General features: G+C 45.0%; 1 protein-coding gene across 5 annotated transcripts in view; it reads left to right on the top strand.

Annotated features, from left to right (window-relative positions):
• Positions 1 to 22,552, top strand: part of TAF9B (TATA-box binding protein associated factor 9b) — a 226,161-nt gene that overhangs the window by 124,539 nt on the left and 79,070 nt on the right. For 4 of the 5 annotated variants that reach the window (XM_069612890.1, XM_069612888.1, XM_069612887.1 and 1 more), the window contains exons 6-7: positions 922 to 1,000; positions 20,826 to 20,936. In XM_069612890.1, the coding sequence (XP_069468991.1) occupies positions 922 to 1,000; positions 20,826 to 20,936 (190 nt within the window). The remainder of the gene's footprint in view (positions 1 to 921; positions 1,001 to 20,825; positions 20,937 to 22,552) is intronic. The other variant, XM_069612891.1, reaches the window with a different exon arrangement.

The following is a 22,552-nucleotide window of genomic DNA, read 5'->3' as shown; positions in this document are numbered from 1 at the left end:
ACCTGTCATCTTTTCTGTTGTGAATACGTGCTGATGCGAAAGCGTTGCGCTTGAAAGTGCAAACAATCCATATCTTACGAACGGAACACCATGTGCGTCATTAGAAAGATTTGTTCTTGTAACATATGGACACACAAGAATTGGAGTACAGGGATTCATTGATCACCAATTGCAATCAGCAAATCCTGAGGAAGTTATAAACAACATTGAAAGCATGCAAAGTTTGCTAGCTATAACTTGTATGGCAAAAACATATAGTTAATTTCATGGACTTGATCTTCTCTTGTGAGCTTTCTTTGAAAAATAAAAGCACTTGTTACATTGCAAACTATTGTTGTTTTCTTAAATAATAATGTGTTGCTCTCCTATTGGGATAAGAAAGAAAAGTTACGTGCTGTGAGAGGATGTGTGTTTTTATCTTCCTGGTTCTGCCTTAAGTAACGTTATGCCGTGGGTGATGACTGGGCACGTTTGACTATGCTGGCCATGAACGTCATGAAACTAGGTGGAGCACATCGTTTGGACTAGTGATGTCAGTTTGAGGGGTGGGCGATCTGTATTCTTGCCGCGAGGGCACTTTAACTTAGGTCGATGCATCAACGGATAAGGTTAGCACAAGATGGCCACGCCCAACCCAGTTATTTTTGCATGTGTAAGAGTGAGCAAAACTAAGGTAGATGCATAGAAAAACATTTTAAGATCGATTACAGTATGCTTCAAAATACATGCTTAAACGATCGGGACAATAACATTTTTGAGTGAACCATTCCTTTAATGCATCTACCCGTGAGAGAACTATTTTGAACATGTCCTTCTGTAATTCATGAATTTTATTTCCCTCTTTAAACAATGTTGTTGCATAAAATAGGGTTATTTGTTCATGCAATAGATTTACTTTAATGTTTGTTTTATACTATACAGATGTCCTCCACAGGAAGAATAACAGTGCCCAGATTAAGTGTTGGGGCAGTAACGAGCAGACCGAGTACGCCGACTCTTGGTAAGAAATATATTTAATTATTTATTATTCATAATATATTTGGAATGGTATTGTTGGTAATTGTTAGAGAAGATTTACCTTTTTGTGTGAAATTCTCTCCACATGTGAACCCCTCAGCACATTTAGCTGGACCACTGGATTTTTGACTAGCTCTCCTGAGTGAGTTGGAACCTTTTTCCACACTCACTCTTCTGCTTTTGGGAATCCTTTCTATCTTTTTTGGAGTCATGCTTTCCTCCACCTTCTCTGGCATCTACATCTTACTAAAGCAGCACACAGCACTTTCTGTGCAGTGTTATTGGGAGCTACCAGAGCTTTGCCTTGGTTACCCAGTTACCAAGATAGGGGGATTCTTTTTATCCTACCCGTATTTTATTTTGCAAGATCAGCACATCCCACCTTATGTGGAGTGCTGTGGAGATCCAATGTAAACCTTTTCTCGACACTCCAGTAACCTTTTTGTTACTGTGACAAGGTCTCTGTTCAGGCTGGTGGCGGTGCACCTTTACCTTTTTGCATGACTTTGTGTGGACTTCTGTCGCTGGCTGTCTTTTCCAGCTATGGTAGGGGGACACAAGAGACACCATTTACCCAAAATGGTGGCTGTACTTTTTCAAGCCCTGATCAAGATGACTTGTCCTTTCTAATGTCGTCTTCTACCTTTCTGGGTGGTTGAGGATTCTCTGGTCCCTTTGACTTCGCCGGACTTCCCAAGGAAAACCCATGTAGGGTCTCTGAGTGACTGGCAGGACAGGAACTGGGGGAGGTGACACAAACTCCCCTGTCCTTAGTCCTGCAGTGTGGCTGATTGAAACAAGTTCAGACTGGGAGGCTGGCTGTCCCCATTGGACAACCACCCCACAAGTTTGAATGGTGCATGGTGCAGATGTTCCTGGATAAATCCTGAGCTCCTTGAGCTGGAACTGAGTCAACCACTGGAACAGAAGTTTCAGAGAAGAGCGGAGGGCGCCACCAGCAACCATTAGAGCCTGCTGAGTAACCGCTGCTGTCTCGACTTCCACTTCAAAGTGACCGGGAATATCAGACCACAACGACTTCCTCCCTTGGACTGGAGGACCTAACCAGTCTCAAGATGAACTACAGTTTGCGCCATCCCTAGAAGAGCTGCGACCTCCACGTCCTGCAACTCACCAATACTCGGGGACCTGTGCTGCATCGCTGTGCAATGTCACCTGAAGCGTGGTTTTGCCTGGAATTTTGTGGGCATCCTCCTAAGCCTTGCAGTGACTCAAGCCAGTGAGTCATTCTGTCACTCCTTTGTTGCTTGAGTGCGGATTCCAGTGTTTAGGTGTTCACCCATACCCGTTCGCCCAAGCTTAATGATTGTGCACTTTAAGGGAGCCTTCTATGATGTCCCTGAACCCTCTTTACAAACAAAAGCTTGCTACTTACTTGTACTTACGTGTAACTAAATAATCCTCTGATAGTTTGCCTTTTCTACAGCTATACCGTGCCTGCTTTCCCTCCAATCTGACCTAAATGGGGATGGACTGCTAAAGCCTTTAGGTCTCTGAAAAGTATCAAGTCTTAAAAAGTGCTTACCTGCTAAAGTTGGTGTGGTTCATCATTTTATTCCCATCCCAGAATATGAGTTATTCTAACAGTGGTTTTACTTACCTATGAAATTGCATTCATTGGCCATATAGGTTTTTACATGGTGGTTTATTTACCTGAATTATTGCACTGGCTTTCTATTGTGTTTATTAGCTTTGAAATAGTGTTTACCGATCTGAAGATTTATCTTTGCCTTGTGTATCTTTGCCTTGTGTATTTATAAAATAAATAACTATTGATAACTCTAAGCGTATACGTGTTTCTTTGGGCCTATCTATATTCGAAGTTGTCTGTACTGACCTACAGCTCACAGCTCCCTCCTAAGATAAGCCTGCATGCTCTGCCCTACTACCAATACCTTGAGTGGAACATGCCTATATTAGAAGCTCTGTATACCAAAGGGACAGTTTTGTTAAGACTTTGCTTAACTCCCCTAACAGCGTCATGGTCTTCCCTACACACATTTGCTAAACATTATTTCCTAGACATGTTCTGAAGCCAGGCATTTGGCAGAGCAATCTTACAGACTGTTTTAAGATTAACATTTAGGTAAGTATTATCACAGAACTATTATCATGTACATATATACAGTCAGTATTAGGGGTTCTGCTAACAGAATATCATCATTTTACCTTTAGAAGAGCAAATTACTTACCTCTGCTAATATTCTTTCTGATTGGTATTTCACCGTATTCCTCATCACCCTCCCATCCTGCCCCGCGATAAGAGCTCCTTAGTCGTTTAAATCTCTCCTTCATTGCATTCAGGGCCATTATGTTTTTAAAATAATTTGTCCTGGAATGAGTACAAAATAAAAACTCCCCAGCGCGGCTGAGCACGGGGAAGCATTTAGAAAACTGAGGTCACTGGTCATGTACTGGTTACCTATATCAGCATCACATCCAGCCCAGACATCAAGGAACATTGACTCCTAAGCCACACAAACTTCCCTTGTGGAGAAATTATTTCCAAAGTTTGCTGCTGCGGCAGGACTACATCTAAGATAGAAATATCCATGGGAGGAACATCCATCAGAAAAACATGACCAGAGGTAAGTAATTTGTTCTTCTAAAGGTAAAATGTTGATGTTCTGTTAGCATAACCCCTAATAGTGAATATATATATGTATGAGATAGCAGTTTTGTCAGAATACTTACCTGAAAGTTTAATTCTGTCTAACTGAAATTATCTGAGTGCTTTGTGTTTGTCTCATTGTAGCCCTAAACCACTCTCCTGACTGTAAGCCTACTCTATCTTTCATTGGATTTGGGTAGACCGCTGGGTCTTTCCTGTCCAGCATAATAGGTTGTCCATCTTAACAGCGGATATCTAGAGGCTGGTGTGGAGTGTTGCTTATTGTTGTATTTTAATTCGAAAAGGACGTTGACGGGGGAGGTCCTGTAACATTATCCCTAACTTGCGTGTACAGTTACCATGCTCCCTCACGTGTCGACATCCTCATTTTCTTTTCTGCCATCTGGTTAGACGCACGCTTACACACTGAATTACATATTTTGTTAGCTCGACTGTGAACTTTATTATATTTAGCATTCGATCCCAACACTCAATCAATTCAGCATCAATACCAAACACGCGCACAACAAAGACATTTGGATGAAGTCTTCTAAGCAACTATGCTACTTCTCCACGCCGAAAGACTTCTAGGGAGAGTGGTGAACAATTTTCTGAACGTACGTACACACAAACTAGAATGTATAATGCTTCAGTGTTGAGGGGGGGTGGTGTATCATTTATTTGCCAAATTCTGTCTATCTGTGAGACCCCCAGTCTTTTTTCTGGACTTCTGGACCTTTTTCTTGTTCTCCTGAATGAGGGAAGTCTTTTTTCCCCCCTCATTCATTCTTTTGCTCTGCCATGGGAACCCTGTTCATTGTGTTTTTACTTTATTTTATGGAGTCAAACTTTACTCCTTATTTTGCAAAGGCATTTGTCTTTCACATTTGTAGTACACAGCACCCTATGTGCAGTGTTGCTGGGAGCCCGATGTGCTCTCCTTTTTTATATTTTTATTTTCCTTAAGAACTACTGTTCTCCAGGTTGGAGGGATACTTTTTATCCTTCTTAGCTTTTCGTTTTGAGAGATCGGCACACACCACCCTATGTGAAGTGCTGAGGGGTTACATTGTATCCCCTTTCTCTCTGCTCCTGTAACAATTCTGTTACAGTGACAAGCATGCAAGTTTGTCTGGTGGCAATGGATGTCTTCTACCGACTTTTGTGCTATTGTTACTCACAGGCTGTCTTCACAGCTGCGGCTCTGCACAGAAGGGTAACCTTTGTTAAAAAATTGTGCCTTCTTTCTTTTTTCACCATGTCTTGTGGGACTGTTCTTTCTTGGTCCTCCTTCTACCATCATGGTTGAGAGCGGTCCTGGTTTGAGGTTGGTCTTCGGCGGGAACCCTTGTAGACCACCAAGGCTCCGGTGTGTTTACGAGGACAGAAGCATGGGAGGAACCCAATCTCTGCTATCCTTTGTCTTCTGGTGTGCATGAAAGGATCCATTTGGCTGCTGGTAGAGGAAATCTTTTACCAACGTTTGTGCTATTTTTCACTGAAGACTGTATTCACAGCCTTGGATATGCACAAAAGGGTCACCAGTGTTCTAACATGGTGGCTTCTTTCTTTTTTTTACCATTTCTTGTGTGGTTGTCCTTTGTTAGCCCTTCTACCATTTCCTGTGTGGTTGTCCTTTGTTAGCCCTTCTACCATTCTGGGAGGGAGAGGTCTGAATGAGAGTTGTGCCTTTGGTGGGAACCCTTTGTGTGGTCCACCTAGGCTCCAGTTGTCTGTGAGGACAGGAAGCATGGGAGGACTTTAACACTCCCCTGTCCTTTTTGTCTGCTGATGTGCCTGAATGGAACAAGTTCCCACTGGGGGCTGGCTGTCCTGAGTGCACAGCCACCCACCCCTTTCTGTAAACTGCGGGGCGAGTTTGCAGAGGATGAGTGTGAAATCCTAATAAAAGATGTGGTACTGTGGCAGGAGGCAAGTCGACCACTGGAACAGAATATCCAAAGAAGTTTTCAAATCGACAGAGGAGCTCCAAAGAAGACGACTCCATCCCTTTGGCTTGTGTCACCAACTAGCCATAAAACGACCTGCAAGACGAGCCAACCCACAATATGCTGTGACTTTCCGGGGCTGCAAACCGCTAATACCTTGGGACCTCTGACCATATTGCAGTCCATCGTCTTCCTGGGAATGAATCCTCTCAGTACTTTGGTGGGCTTCAGTTGGACCTCCGGAGGTAAGATCCCCCCTCCTCGAAATTCCCTCACCAGAGTGCAGAGCCGAAGAATCGAGGCAGATTGACCGGGCAGTAAAGGTTCCTCCTTGGAGTCTGTGAAAAAGCACCAAAACTGCAGACCGATGTTGGAGAACGAAGAATCCCTTGCTGAGGGTCCTTTCTCTCGACTGCTGCTGCGACATCCCTTCCAGAGTCCCTCCTTTCGTCACCACGACCAAGGAACAAGAGACCGGATCCACCGCTGCTGCACCATGAAAGTAGTCAGCTGCATCTTCATCACTCCTCAGGCACTGTGGGGCTCGAGGTAGTACTTACTGCAAGCCATTTTGTTGCTCCTGTGATGCTGGAGTGCGGTTTCCGGTGTTTGGGTATTCACCCATACCGTTCGCACAGGCCAAACGCTTGTGTGCCTATAGGGAGCCTTTCCAAAGGTTCCTGAAACCCTTTTGACCACAAAAACATCTCTTGCTTGTAATTGAAGAATCCACTGGAACTTTGCCTTTTCTGCTGCTTTGCCTTACCTGTTTTCCCTCCAATCTTACTTTGAATATCTCATACCTAGATAGGGAGGGACTGCTAAAAGCCTTAAGGCCTCTGAAAAGTATTACAAGTCTTTGAAAGTATTGAACTGCTATTGCTTGTGCTAAGTAACCCTTTATATTCCTACACCCGAACATTTGCTATAGCAAGTGATTTTACTTACCATTGAACTGTGTTCATGATCTGTATGATTCCCTACTATTGGTTTACTTGCCTGAAGTATTGCTCATCTTTTCTATTGTGTTGATTAGTTCAAATAGTACTTACTTAGCTGAATAACCGTGGCTTGTGTATATAAAATAAATATCTATTTTACTCTAACTATAAGTGTGTAAGCGTTTATTTGCGCCTCTGTATATCCTGAGTTCATTGTACTTGCCTACAACTCAAATCCTCCTCCTAAGATGAGCCTGGCTGCTTTGCCATTCTACCAAACCTTTGGGTAGTATAGACATAAACTAAGAGTTGGGGCCTGTATAGCAAGCAATAGTTCTGTAGAGTCTTCCCTCAGGTGGACTTTGAGAAAACTCCCCTAGCATTCAGTATCCCCCATTTTTAAACATGATTGGCTCCCTGACTTCCTTTGGAACAAAAGGAAGTCTCTCCATTGAGGTTCTGACCCTCCTGCAATATTAAATTCCCCTGGATAGATGCGCACAGAGTGCATCAGTTGTCTTCCCCCAAAACCATAGGGGGGGTGTCGCGCCTGTTCAAGCCCAAAACACTCAAAGAACGTGCAAAAAAGCACTGGGCTGTATATGTGATGCAGATGCAAAAATCTATAAGCTAGTCAACCACTAAAGCGGAGGACTTCGAAGCCAAAAGGGTCAGTGTTTGCTCCAAAGGCAAATCTGAGGAGCTAATTTCAGAGGAAACAACAATTTCTTTGAAGCCGGTCGACAGCTCCATAGGGCGTACGTCCAGTCTTTCTGTGGAGACAACAGCTGGTGAAACAAAGACTGGATATATTAAAGTGAAACAATAAACGGATGATGAACGTAACGTCCAAAGTAGGGCGCATCGTCAAGAGTACACGAAGGAAAGGTTCCAAACCACTATGGACAAAACGTCTTCCTATAGTGGCTTCTTAGAAAATCACCCATTAAAGAGGAAACTGGGTGTTGGTGTGGAAAGTGCCCCGGTTAAAAAAGTAAAGTTGTGGCAAGTCTGCGCGAGGAAGAGTTTTTAGACTAAGGCGATTACTCTGAAGAAGAGGTAATTCTAGAAGACGTCCAGGACATACAACCTGAGGATTACACTTTATCCTTTGCAGATGTACTAGAGCCACCCATAACCTCTTCTCCCACAGATGATCAGTGACTTTATAACAAGGGCATCTAATACATCTGGCATTGAAACCAATGAATCCGAGGAAGACACTGGTTTCCTTGACATCCTGCAAGAGTAGACACTTATCACAATATATACCATACTTAAAATCGATCATGAAGAGCATAACACCATTAGTATTATTATGGTATTTTAGCGTGCACCTAGCTTCGAGAAGCAACAGAGAACTTTACAGAGGTATACACCAATACAGATATATAACGGAGTGCTTTACAGAGTTGTACAACATTACAGATGCATAACGGAGCACTTTTCAGTGATAAAAGAACATATGTACATCGGGCGGTAGGATACAGAGAGGGAGAGAGGGGAGTACAGCTGTACCAGGTGGCAGGAAGGAGAGCGGTGGGTGGCATCTAGCAAGTGGTGCTAGGGGCGATGTAATGACCTAGGTGTTGAGGAGGAGAGTAGAGTTATTTTCTGAAAGAGCGTGGGGGCAAGTCTGATGCCGACGGGGAGGAGGTTCCATAGTCTCGGGGCATAGGCAGAGAATGCTTGTTTTCTGGTCCTTTCCTTTTTGCAGCAGCGGATTTCAAATCTGCACGTGTCTTGGCTTCTGGGGGTGCGCTGTCCACCGGAGATGCAGAGTTTCTCCACGATGTAGTTGGGTGACTTGAGGGCGACTGCCTTATAGATGATGCAGCAAGACTTGAAGGTGATTTGTGCGTGCAGTGGGAGCCAGTGAAGGTCTATGAGGGCTGCAGTGATGTTGTCGTATCTGTGTAGACCCTTGATTAGGCGTGCAGCCACGTCTATGACACTTCTCAGGGGTACAATAGATGATGACGGGAAGTCTTCGAGGGGTGCATTGCCCCCATCCAGGCGGGATAGGACTAATGCTTGAATGGTGGATCTAAAGCGGTCTGGCTGGAGGAAGGGCTTGACCTTTCACAGGGCAGGAGAGCGAGCTTGGTACCAAGCCGTCTGAGTTTTCTTATCTACGTGTGTCTTGAAGGAGAGGCGATTGTCGATGTGGACCCCAAGAGACTTGGCGCAGGAGGTGAGCTCGGGTGCAAAGCCCTCAGTTCATGGTTGATAGCCAGGTCTGTATGTTTGGATGTTTAGTGTTGTTGGTGAGGAGTAGGAATTTGGTGTTGGCTGGGTTGCACTTCAAGTAGGCACTGGACACCCAAGACTGAATCAGCGAGAGGCAGGTTTTGAGCCTATGGATGTCCTTGATTGAGTTGATCTTGAGGGTTCACCATTGCTGGGGAACCCAGTTCTCACCAATGCTGTCAACTTCCGGGCCAAGACAAAATACAAAGCCTTTACCCACTGACTCCATGTACATTAAGGGTCATTTAATTTAAAACTTTTTGCTGTTAAAACAACACATCAGAGAGGTGGAACACGTTTGTCAACAAATATCCCACAGATAGACAGACCAAGAAATGTATGCCCACCTTGTCTGCCTATCAAGTAGGCATTGCAAATGTCACTGTGCTTATGGTGAGATCAAACAAGGCACAGTGGGATCATATGGACTATTTTGTTAAAGAAGTCCTGGAGCCTTTACGGTAGGTCATGATTAAAGTAAAAAAATGAGGGAAAAAAATCTGTGAATGCAATATTAAGAATTAGTTAGACATTGAAATAGCCGGAAGACTTATAGCAGAATTCCGTCATTAGAAGACTTGAATGGTTGTGAAGTTCTGGTTTCAGTTGCGAGAGACATTTTGGAAATGCGGTAGATTAGACACTGGAGTGATGTCAGTTCCTGGCAGTTCCTGCAGATCTCGCTGTTCCTGAGCCTCAGTCATGGGGACAAGAGGGAGGATGTCGGGAAACTCCTGCACTGCACGGGATCGTCGTCAGAGCAAACAAAATGGAGTCACTTCGGTTCAAGTAGCCGTTACTTCAAGACACAAACTGGTTTTGCTCTCCCTGACCTTAACCAGCATTGAGAATGGTATCCAATTGTCTTCTGAGCTGATTGGTCCCACAAACTCAAAGGAAGAAGCCATCCTTGAAGGAGCTTCTCTGTTGAATGGAGTTCTGACGATTTGGTTTTGCAGCAGGGCTCCACATGGGCAAACTAAGGGTCCAGTGGTTGCAGCAGCCCTCCCCTTCCAGCTCATCTTTGGTTCTTTCGTTCCAGTGGTCGAGACTGCCTTCCAGTCCACAAGACTTGCCTTTTAAACAGTTTTCTCCCTTTCATTCCAGCCTAGCTGCCACTCGCCCAGCAGGGGGGATGTCCTTGCCGGACAGTCAGCCAGCAAATCATGCCCGAGTGCATTTGGGTCTCCTAGGAGACTGAGCACAGGGGGTTTTGGGCACCTCCCTCACTTCCTGCCCACCCCAGACACACAGACACCAAGGGTGGACTTCAGTCCTGAAACCCACCGAAGGCACACTAACAAAGGGACCAAACCTGGTTTGGCACGCACAGACAAACACTTGAAGGACCTTTCCAAAAACAAATGGCAAAAAAAGAAGACCAGGACCCGTGAAAACAAAGGGGCTTAATGCGCCATCTTGAAAAACATGGCTCCTGTGATTTTTAGCTACCGGTGTTCGCGGTTGGGAAAAATCATGGTAGTTCGTTATAAAATCAGGAAAGGGTAGCATTTGACTGCTACATGAGTGTTTAGACACGGATACTATGTAACCCCTCCGGCACTCCATTGTAAAATAGTGTGTGCTGGGTCTATGAATTTGGAAAAGACTAGTAAAGTCAATTTCACTTAACATTCTCTGGGAAACAGTAGGTTATCCCAGAGAAGGTATTTAAACCTTTGGGAAGTCTAAAAGGACCTTCCTGTGTCACTGCACTGAGGGTGCTGTGTAACACACATGAAAAGATGCCTATGGAGTTATCTTAAAACTCCAAAGTCAAAGAACACAAATGTAAAACGCACATCAAAATGCATGAAAGAGTGGGAAAAAAGGCTCGCACTCTTTCCAGGTAAAACAAAATCAGTCCTCAAAATCCAGCAAAGTTGCTGGGGGTCTCTAAGGTGAAGGGAATTAGCACATTTATGAGAATTCTCCCTAACGAGGAGTCTCCTTCTATCGTGTCTTTGATGTCCGAGTCAAAGGCTGTTACTCTTTCAGCCTCAGCGCCTTCCCAATTCTGCTGTTCACCTGGGAATGCCCACTGGTAACCTTGCAGCACAGTATGCTGTCTTTCTCCTTCTCTGCTGGGCTTTCCTGCATATCCCCTTTGGCTCCTAGGCGGTAGCGGTCTCTCGACAAAGGGGCTTTCACTTTCCAGCCTCCTGTTCTCTCCTTCGCCTGTGCCCTGGAAGTTCAGCTTTCCCTCGGGCACCACCTCGTTCTTGACTCCTCAGGGTTTGGGCTCAGACTCCTCAGAGGTTTCCCTCAGTCGAGCTCAGACTCCTCTTTTACTGTTCTCAAAATAAATGTTTTGGACTTCAAATCCCAGAGTGCATCAGTGTTCAGATGGGATTTCTCTTGAGTTCAGGGTCCCACCGCCGGCCCCTCAAGAGCCTGGGTCTTTGAGTCTGACCCAGGGGAGGAGTTCTGGGTTGGGCACGGTTAGGCAGCCTCAACTGTCCCTGGGTTAGCCTTCTAGATGTATAGGTTCCCTACCACACTGCAGCCTCCCTGGTTCTTACAGGCTGTGTCCTGGCAGTCCTTCCCACTACAAGCCTTACAGGGTTGTTTATGCTCTGGCCCCTTCCTCCTGGCTTCTCTGCGTCCATCAGCATCCCCAGAGTGTGCCTGGGTGTCTGACCATTTATACTCTTTGGAAGAGTTGATTGGAGTCGGGTGTCAGTAGTTGTCCCTCCCTGCCTGACTGAATTATCGGGACAACATAGAGAAAGCACATAGGAATCCATTGCCCATTGATTCATATGGGTATTCCCTATGACTCCCATCTGCCTCTTCTCTGTCCCAGTAGTTTGACTTCTAGAATGGAAGTACAGATTGTGGGAGTTGTAGGTTTTCTTGGAAGTCATGGGAAAACCGTGTAGGTTTTCAGGATGAAGCGGGTAAATATATTCTGATAGGTGAATGGATTTTCTATTGTGTTTTACTTTCCCTGGTTGTTTTATCCCTTTTCCTTACAGAAGGGTACTGGGCTATGGTGGGACTCTGCTGACATTATCCCATGACAACTGAGCGGACGTCGGGTAGGGGTGTATCGGAAGCGGAGAAATACCATGTCTCGCCCGAGGGCATGTCTCCCATAGACCCCAAGGACCCCCCTGCCTCAGTGATCCTCCCTCGCTCGTCCTCTCCCAGGGTTGGGGATCCAAGAGTGATCCCTCCCCTGGCCACCTGAACAAAGGATCCCCGGAAAAGCCTGGGAGAAATGCCTCAGGTTTCTATATAGCATTCGCTTTCGCCTCACGACAGGCCTGTGAAACTGAAACAAAAGGTCGGTTCGGACACAGCATATAAAAAGGCCATCCTTTCGCGCGCCGAAGAAAAGGCACAAAAGGTGTTTCGGCGTCCCCCAAGAGAACGCCGAAAATGCAGGAGCTAATTGAGAAACATGACAGTGCTTCCCTGCTTAAAGCAAGGTCGCTGAAAAAATTGCTAATTTCGTCAACTTTGGCCTTGAAAAACACACAGGCTGCATTTCCCCCCCTTTAGACGCTCTCTCGGGGGCTATGCACCACAAAGATCAATCTCCCTCCCAGGCCACCCCTACCATGTCAGGTTTCCCACCTTCATGTGACTATACACATGAGCAGTTCAATAAACTTTCAACCCTTAAAGGTGCCACTCAGCCAGGGGCCTCGGCACAGCAGCCCACTGCCAAAAAGTCTTGTCTTGAGCCACAGCTTAGCACCTCTGCTCTAGGCACCCCAGCCTCGACCTACCAAAACCCCTCTCTGGACTTGTATTATGACGACCCCTCAGTGTGACATGACCCAGGGTCTCAAGGGGACCTTTATAGTCAAGACCAAGACCAATTTTATGGTGACGACATTTACGTGATCCAGTCGACGGACTACCAGGGCCAGCCGGTAGCAGATTCGCCCGTTGATAATCAACTTCAACTACAATGCAATGAACTGCTACTAAAGGCGGCACAACACTTTGATATCGACGCTCAGGAGGAACAGGTCGACAAGGACTTTCTGGAAGACATTCTGGGGGACAATAGGTCCGCCACCCACTTTATTCCTCTCCTTCCCTCTGTCCAAAGACGCGTCCATCCCTACTGGCGCCTTGTCTGACAAGAGCGGTCAATCCCAGAATAGAGAAACTATTCAGACCGGCACCCAATGACCCCCTATATATTAGGGTCAGCTTAAACCAGATTCCTTAGTGGTCGCCACCACCAGAAAGAAGGCAGGCACTCCCCTGGTGTCAGCAGAGGGCCTTGCCAGAAAAGGAAAGCAAAGAAATATATACTTTTGGGAGAACGGTTGCCTCCTCTGCAACATCTACCAGACCAGAATCGCCGACAACACTACGCTTTTAGCTAGTTATGGCTGCTACAAATGGGATGACCTGGAATGTCAAATCGAAGCCGTCCCAGAACCCCTAAAGGCTGTTAAAAACTATCTCTGAAGGCAAGCAGATATCATACTGTATCCTGAAAAGTAACCCTGACGCGGCAAATAATGCAGGACGCATCATAGCAGAGGATATGCTCATCAAGCACCACGCCTGGCTCAGACAATCAGGGTTTAATTTGGAGACTTGGGCAACCCTCTTAAACATGCCGATGGGGCCAAATGTGTTATTCAGGAACGCCGTTGAAGACACCCTTAAGAGTGCTAAGGGGGAATACGATACTCTCAAATCCCTTGGACAGTTGACAAACAAGCCCTATGTTCAACGGGGCTCCTCAAACTCTAGGAGATTTCGGGGTCACAGTACTCAACATTCCTCAGGCTACACTCAGGGCGGACAGTCCTCGTCTTGGGGCCAATTGCAAGGTCAAGGTTCCTCTTCCAATTTTCAAAGAAGAAATAAAAGAAGCAGAACCTCACCTGGCAGTGGCTTCACCCCTCCCAAACAATGACAAACCGCTTCAGGCCCCCTCCCATGCCACTCCAGTAGGATGCCGAATTTCACACTTCACCCACGCATGGGAGGGGACAACATTGGACAAGTGGGGCATGTATCGAGTTAGTACAAAAACCACCCCACCGCCCGCCAAGAAACAGAAAAATATCAACAGAAGAAAGACGCATAAGAAGTAAAGGCACTGCTGGAGAAAGACGCCATAAAGATCTTCCCAGCAAACCAGGTAAACAAGGCTATTTATTGAACATACTTTCTTGTGACAAAGAAAGACCTTTCCATGCGCCCAGCATTAGATCTGCGGCCTGCAAACAAATATGTCAAACCCCAAAGGTTTCGCATGACCCCGCTCCAATAGGTAATCCCATTCCTAAAACGGGGCGACTACATGGCAACATTGAATATGAAAGATGCATACTTTCATATTTCAATGCTCCCTACAGACAGAAACTCATATTAATTAGCTGGGCTACGCCGACAATATCGTTCTGCTTTGTCATACGCTGATGGGGCTAAAAAGATCATTAAATGCACTTCTGTCCTACTCAGAAAAACATGATTTAATGATTAATATGTCAAAAACAAAAGTTGTGTACTTTGGTAGGGAAAAAGAGTGCCCCCTGTTAGGACAGTTTTTCTGAAGCCCTACCATTGACTTCATCAAAACCATACAACTGAGACAGTACAAGGCTCCACTCCTAGTGTAAGGCTGCACCACCTGAGTTCAGGGTAGTGTAGACGGGGCAGCCAGGCTTATCTTTGTAGGGGGAGAGGGCCGTAGAATCAGTACAAAGAAATTGTAATACAAATGGTTCAAAGAAACTCTATGTATTGTAAACAATAAATGGTTTATTTAAATACAAGTAGGCCCAGATGGGGGGAAATGAGTACTATCACATTTATAATGTTAGGCAAGATTATGTGCAGTACCCCGTGGGAGACTACAGCAACCTTGTCCAGCTGGCAATAGGTAACCCAACCTTTGGGTTAAGTCTGTACTACACAAGTTGGTAATGTGACTGAGCAGCCAGGCCCATCTCAAGAGGGGTAAATGTGAGCTGTATAGCTGTATCAATGAAATTCGCATTTACTAGTAACCAAGTAACACTTATACTCAAGTTTTCTGTTATAAATAGTTATTTATTTAACATCAATTTTTAATTGAGTATTCTTTAAAAAGGGCAATTTATGTAACAATCAAATATACTTTAAAATACTTTTCAGGATCAGCACACATTTAGTGGATACTCTTTAGGTATGCTTTTTACACACTTCCTACACCCAGGGGTGACTTCATTCACTAGGACAAATATGGCATTAATATATCACTAGTTATACTTTGCAGATTCTGAGGTTTCAGAAAGGAAGGAAAAAGGTTAAACAGGCTCCCAGGGCATGTGAGTATACTTAAGTCTTCCAATGAAGTCTAGACAAGCCTTTCCCAGCAATAACAGTCTAAAACAAGTTACCACTTATGAGGGACAGAAATGTCAGTCAATGGACTAAAAGAGTCTGCAGGGAGCCAGGACAGCCACAGTCAATTGGAGCACAGTTTTTAGGGAGAATTCTCATAAATGTTCATAAATGTGCTAATTCCCTTCACTTTAGAGACCCCCAGCAACTTTGCAGGATTTTGAGGACTTGATCTTTTTACCTAGAGAGAGTGTGAGACTTTTTTCCCACTCTGTCATGTATTTTGATGTGTGTTTTACTCTTGTGTTCTTTGATTATGGAGTTTTAGACAACTCAATGGGCATCATCTTTTCATTTGTGTCACACAGCACCCTCAGTGCAGTGACACAGGGAAGCCTTTTAGGCTGTCCCAAGGTTTAAATACCTCCTCTGGGATAAACTACTGTTTCCCAGAGAAAGTAAAGTGAAATTGACTTTACTAGTCCTTTCAAAATTCCTAGACCCAGCACACCCTATCTTACAATAGAGTGCTGGAGGGGTTACTTAGTATCCCCTATGTCTAGAAACTCATGTAGAAGTCAAATGCTACCCTTTCCTCTCGAAATGGCTGGTGGCAGTGGTTTTACAATGAACTACCATGATTTTTCCCGACCGCGAACAACGGTAGCGTTAAATCGCAGGAGTCTTGTTTATCAAGATGACGCCTGAGCTCCTTTTTTAAACGGGTCCTGGTCTTCTTTTTTGACATTTCTTTTTGGAAAGGTACTTCTAGAGTTTGTCTCTGTGCGCCAAACCATGTTTGGTTCTGTGCTTAGTCTCCTAGGAGACCCAAATGCACTCTGGCATGATTGGCTGGCTGACTGTCCGCAAAGGACAGCCACCCTGCTGGGTGAGTGGCAGCTAGGCTGGAATGAATGGAAGAAAACTGTTTAAAAGGCAAGTCTCTTGGCTTGGAAGGCAGAGTCGACCACTGGAATGAAAAAACCGAAGACGAGCTGGAAGAGGACGGCTGCTGCAACTCCTGGACCGTTGGTTTGCCCAGTGAAGCCCTGCTGCAGGTCCAAATCGCCAAGTTCATCTCGACAGAGAAGCCCTTAAAGGACGACTTGTGCCTTTTTAGTTGGTGGGACCAATCAACTCGTAAGCCACCTGGATACCATTCTCGAAGCTGGTTGTATTTTCCTCAGCGTGCTGCAGGAAACCAAATAGTCAGGGAGAAGGACACCAGTTTGTGTGCTTGACTACAGCTACCGGAATCGAAATTTGCCAGTTTGCCAGCTTTGTGACCAGTCCCCGTGCAGTGCAGGAGTCCCCCGACATCCTCCCTCCTGTCCCCATGCCTGAGGCTCAGGAACAGCGAGATCTGCAGGAACTGCCACGAACAGAAGTCTTCAGCTGCATCTTTTTCTTCAATATAAGGTACTGTGAAAACCCGACCGAGAGAACTTGCCTCTCACTGCAAAAGTGCATGAAATTTTTGCAACTTGCAGGCCTAGTTAGCTTGTGACCCGACATGTTAATCTTTCTTCTATGAACTACTTCTGAGAACCGTGGCAAAGACTTTTCCGTTTAACTACCAGAACCGTTTTTACTGATACAAGACTCTAGCCCATTGACTTTGGCCTACCTATTGGACCAACTCATCTGGTGAACTCAAACTATTTGCACTGTTTTAGAATAACTCTACTATTCGTTTTATTAACTTATGCCTTTTGGCTCCTACTTCAAATGCTCTGAATGCCATTTTGCTCCTCCTTCAAAGTAGTTTAAATGCCTCAGACCCGGTTAGTGTGAAGTACTGTAGAATATTTTTGTGTGATATTGATTGCCTCCTTTTAGTGAATGTTTTCTAACTGACTGTGCAATAAATTAATAAGTGTTTTACCAAGAAACCTTGAGTATAGGAGTCTATTTGAATACTTGTGATTGTAGACATCTGTGTAACACCCTTAGAGCTCACATTCCCTCTTGAGATAAGCCTGATTACTCATCAGCGCTAGCACAAAACTGTGTAGTACAGACTTATACCAAAGGTTGGTTTTGCTTACACCTGTAGTCTTAGTTGTGTGTAGTGGTCCCAAAGGGTACTGCATACAAACTCTGCCTAACAGTCTATGGAGCTGAGGCACTTCTAGATAATAAAGGTCGTGCACAAAAGTTAGAGAGTTTGTAGAAATCACTTGGAGGGTCACAAGCGGTTAAACCTGTGAAAAGTAGAGTTAGGACCTACTCTAAAAAGTAAGCTAATGCAAGTCTCAACTGAGAAGAGCACAGCTAAAGAGGCAATGAGGTAAGTACCCCAAGTCTCAACAATACGTTTGGTTTGAAGAAGAGTGGTCCAGCTGGATTCTGTTCTTTTGCAGCTGTGCAGTCCCTGGGTTCCTGAGCCTCGGTTGTGGGGACAAGAGGGAGGACGTCTGGAGGGCTCCTGCGGCAGCAATTTCCGTTGGCAGCTATGGGCTCTTTTCGGTTCAGCAGCACTTTGTGGTTTCAGCGCTCGGTAAACAGCACCACCATGGATCTCAGATACCGGTTGGGCTTCCTTCACTCCTTGGGTCCTGCACTCTGGCGAGTGCACTAAGCTCGGGTCGTCCTGCTTCTGGAGTGTCCTTCTGAGATTCCTGAAGCGTCTGGCTGGATTTTAGACTTTGCACTCGACTACAGATATCTCGACCCCTGGCACTCAGTTCCTGCAGCAGCAAAGAAGTGCAGCAGGTTGGGGAAGATGGTCCAGTGGAGTTTGTCTCGGGGTTAGTTGGTCCCACTATCCCAAGGGAAGAGGTTGTCCCTTCCGGAGCTTCTCTTGTCGATTTTAGAAAAAGGAATTTCAGCAGGGCTTCACCCGGCAATTCAAAAGTCAGGAGGATGCAGCAAGCTTCGTTCACGGTTTCTTCGTTGGGTGTTTCTTCCAGTGTTCGACTCTGCCTCTAGTCCCAAAACCCTCGCCTTTTAAGCAGTTTTCTCCCATTCATGCACATTCTAGGCTGTCAGGACAGCCAGCCAATCAGGACTGGTTGCATTCAGGCATTCCTAGAGAAAAAGGACAGGGGAGTTTCTGGAACCTCCCTCACATCCTGCCTTTTAAGACACACTGGAGCCAGAGGCGGGCTTCAGGGCTGAAGCCCGCCGAAGGCAAAATGAACAAAGGGCTCAAACCTGGCTCAACGCGTGGAGTAAAACCCTAGAAAGACCTCACAAACAGGTGAAAAAAGAAGACCACAGCCATTTTGACAAAATGGTCACCCATGAGTGCTATACTGCAGCTGAGGATTCAGCCCGATACAGAAAAGCACAATGGTAGGAATATTAATCCACTGCCACCAGCCATTAATTGTAGTGAGGGTAACAAAAAAATGTTACATGAGAAAGCAGACAAAGGGGATACGAAGTAACTCCCCAGCACTCCACATAGGATGGTGTGTGCTGGGTCTACAAAGAGAAAAAGGTAAGTAAAGGCAATTTCACTTTACTACTCTCTTGGAAACAGTAGTTTGTCCAAGAGAAGGTATTTAAACCTTAAGAGAAATCCAAAGGACTTCTCTGTGACACCGCACTGAAGGTGCTGTGTGTCACAATACAAAAAGATGATGCCTATGGAGTTTGTCAGACTCCAAAACCAAAAGAAACAGCCCAAATCAGATACAAATACTTGAGGGGGGGGGGGAGAAAAAGGTCTCCCTCCCTCCAGGATAAAAATGAAAAGTCTTAAAGTCCAGCAAAAGAGCTGGGGTTCTCTAAGGTAGGAGGAAATTAGCATAAAAATGAGAATTCTCCCTAACACTTGCCACCCAGCTGCTATAACCATCTTAACCACCCACTTGCTAAGGGTTGACTCTGATTGAAAGCCGCACTACTCACCACATCATACCTGCATATGTACCAACCATGACAACCGTTGTGCTAACTGCATTATCCTTATAGCATGTCCTGTGTATGCATCTGGCAACAAGTGGTGTAGCCTTGCCAGACTGTGTTAGGCACCTTACTCTGACCTATATATGCATCCTGATGTAGCTCCCCGTAACGAGGCGTAGCATTGCCAGACTATGTACCGTACTCTGACCTATATATGCTTCCTGAAGTAGCTCCCCGTAACATGAGTAGCTCTGCCAGATTGTATTTATTCACGTACCGTAGTATTTTATGCACATTCTGCACCTAGCGCCTAGATGTGCACTGTAATAAATGCGAAATAAATAAAATAAAAAAATAAGGGCAATTCCTGAAACTAGCAGGCATTTGCTGTTATAATGCAATACACTGATAAATTTAAGCACGTTTTATATGAACAGATTTGTGCATCTTTTATCGATACTGATGGTTTTTGTATGTGCTCGCTTAGCAGATAACCAGGTGTCCTTGGCCAAAGTTTCAATGACATTTTGGCTCATAATTGTAAATATAATATTTATCTGCTAAATGTAAATTGCTGTTGAGATTTGTATGTGTGTAAAATTTATTTTTATCAATTAAAAATGCACTTACTGTTTTTTTAAAGCGTTTGTTCTGACCTACTTAGTTTCTCTCTTAAGGTTATTTACACATGTGAAAATATGGGAAGTCCATTAAGTGTTTTTGACTAGGCTAAGTGCTTTACATTGTGGCAAGTGAGAAACCCTGCTCCAGGGGTGCAGGTAGGAATTGAGAGCCAAACCTATCCTGGAGGGAAAATGTAGGCATGAGGGCCCCAATAACTGTTCCCCTCCCTCCCCCTTTGTGCCAGCATGCTACTTTGTAGACCATTATCTCTGCTATACCTCATGGTTCAGATGCTGGCCAGTGTTTGATTTCACTTTCAGAGAGCGCCCAAATCAACACAAAAGAATAATATGGAAGGCCAAGCAAGAGACCATCATGCCCCATGCATCGAACAAAAAGGAAGAGCAGCAAATAACATGTACAGGCCCTGCAGCAGAGAGGGAGGAACAATGGGTGCTCTGGGGGCAGGGGGAGGAGGGAGTTGGATTGTTTTTGAGACGAGTGAGAAGGTTAATGTAAGGAGTGAATGTGAAAAGTCTGGTACAAGGTGAAAAGAGGGGTATCTGAGTAGAGTAATGGGTGATTTGGAAGGATAGTAGTAGTTTCTGAGAGGTGAAGTAATATCAAAGGGTGGAGATGAGCTGGGAGGAGTGAAACATTGGAGAGACGGCCAAGTCGTGAGAGGAGGGGTGTAGTAGTGAGAGCAGAAGAGAAGAGGGGACTGTGCGTGTGGGTGAACCAGCCTGAATACAATGGAGAAAATGCAAGATGCTATCCCAAACCACTATTAAAACACTAACTTGTTTTAGAGTAGGGACAGTTAGGAAGTCTCTGAAGAAGTTTATATAGCCTGCATTTAGGGAGACATCTCTAGTTTAAGACTGGGACGAAACAGTAGGGGCTAACCGCTTGGTATCAATAACCGGGGTTATTGATGCCTACGTTAGTGAGGAGGTGCCATGGCAAGCGAGAGACACCCAGGGCCCACAACATTGTAAATAAATAGCCTTAAACGGTCCTCAAGATTCAGATTGATTCTTGTGCTCTGTTTTCTGAATGTTTCAATAAATAGTTCAAATAGGTTAATGGCGGTTGGTTTGTGCTTTTAAAAGCAAATCATTGTGTGGGACTACCATAGTCTTTGTAATTTAATTGTAAATTCTTCTTCAAACAGAAATTCTTCTTAACAAATCATTTATTTTGTTCACCACGGTATTTTGGCATGGTCTTAATATTACATTTTGCTTTTAGGTACTCCGGGACAGTCTGTTTCTGTATCCACAAAAGTTGGGAATCCAGTGTCACTGGCCAGTCAAAGATTCACTGTACAGATTCCATCCTCTCAAACATCGATCAAATCCGGTAAAAGCTTGTTTTTTTGGCCTAATGGAAAATCTAAAATGATTGTTGGAAAGAATTAGCTTTAAAAAACTTAACAAGCTGTTATAAATAAAGCAAGGAAGTTTGTGTTTTTCAAAGTACCCCAGCATATCTGTTTCAGGGTTCGACGTTGCCAGGAGCTGGGAGCTATTTAGCTCCTGGTTATAGCCAAGGGCAGCCTAGTTAGCTTGAAACCAAAACCTAACAGGAGCTACTTGCGACTGCCCAGGTAAATGGTGCCATACAAACATAGCTATGTGATATTAGCTCTATAGGATTGGGAATGCGTAAGGACACACATAAGGGACACAAAACATATTGGATGATCTAATGGAGAAAAAGTTAATTTTCAACTTGCACACAAGTAAGAGCTGCTGTGCTAGCTTCTGGTTCCCGAGACATAGCTACTGCATAGATACCCTAGAGCTGCTTTGTGCTCCTGGTCAATGCATGCTCATTTCGACCGCTGCTGTTTTTTTCCAGCTCCTTTTTGATGTTTGTTAGGGAGAATTCTGAGAAATGTGCTAAATGCTCTCTATCTTAGAGACCCCCAGCACATTTGCTGGACTCTAGGACTTTTTGATTTTTAACCTGGAAAGAATTAGACATTTTTCCCACTCTCATGTATTTGTTTGGTGTTTTTTTACATTGTGACACATAGCCCCTTCAGTGCAGTGACACCGGGACGTCTTTCAGATTTCCCAAAGGTTTAAAAACCTTCTCTTGGATAAGCTACTGTTTCCAAGAGCAGTGAGGTGAAATTGACTCTACTTACATTGTAACTTTCTAAACCCAGCACACGCTATCTTACAATAGGGTGTTGGAGGGGTCACTTAGTATCCCCTTTATCTAGTTTCTCATGTAACATTTTTATGTTACCCTTTCTACAATTAATGGCTGGTGGCAGTGGTTTAGTTTTAACTACCATTGTGTGTTTTTACTGTGGGCTGCAATTGCAGCCTTGGTAAAGCAGCCATGGGTACCCGGTTTGTCAAAATGGCCCTGTTCTTCTTTTTTCGCCATTTCTTGTTGGAAAGGTTCTTCTTGAGATTTATTCTGCACGCCAAACCAGGTTAGGTCCCTTTGTTCATTTTGTCTTTGGCGGGATTCACGAGTGAAGGCCGCCTCTGGCTCCAGTATGTCTGCCAGGGGTAGGAAGTCAGGGAGGTGCCCGAAGCTCCCTGTGCTTAATCCCCTTGGTTACAGGAATGCATCCAAAGGTGATTGGACAGCTGGCTGTCTGGCAAGGACAGCCACCCTGCTGTGTGACTGACAGCTTGGCTGGAATGAAAGGGAGAAACCTGCATAAAAGGCAAGGCTTTTTGGCTTGGAAGGCAGAGCCGACCACTGGACGAATGAATCCGAAGAAGAACTTCGAATAGACGCCTGCTGAGACTCCTGGACTGTTGTTTTACCCGGTGAAGCCCTTCTGCTGCTCTGATGCTCCGAATTTGCATCGACTAGAGAAGCCCTGCAAGGACCAACTTCTCCCCTTGAGTTGGTGGGACCAATCAACTCCAAAGTGAACTCGTCTGGACATCCTCTCGGATCTGGTTGTACTTCCTTGCTGCTGCAGGAACTGAAGTGCCAGGGACAGG

Source organism: Ambystoma mexicanum, chromosome 5p (genome assembly GCF_040938575.1).
Source record: "Ambystoma mexicanum isolate Mex_15411 chromosome 5p, UKY_AmexF1_1, whole genome shotgun sequence".
Taxonomy (NCBI): domain Eukaryota; kingdom Metazoa; phylum Chordata; class Amphibia; order Caudata; family Ambystomatidae; genus Ambystoma; species Ambystoma mexicanum.
Note: the sequence above shows the minus strand (reverse complement) of the source record. Positions and strands in the feature narration are given on the sequence as shown.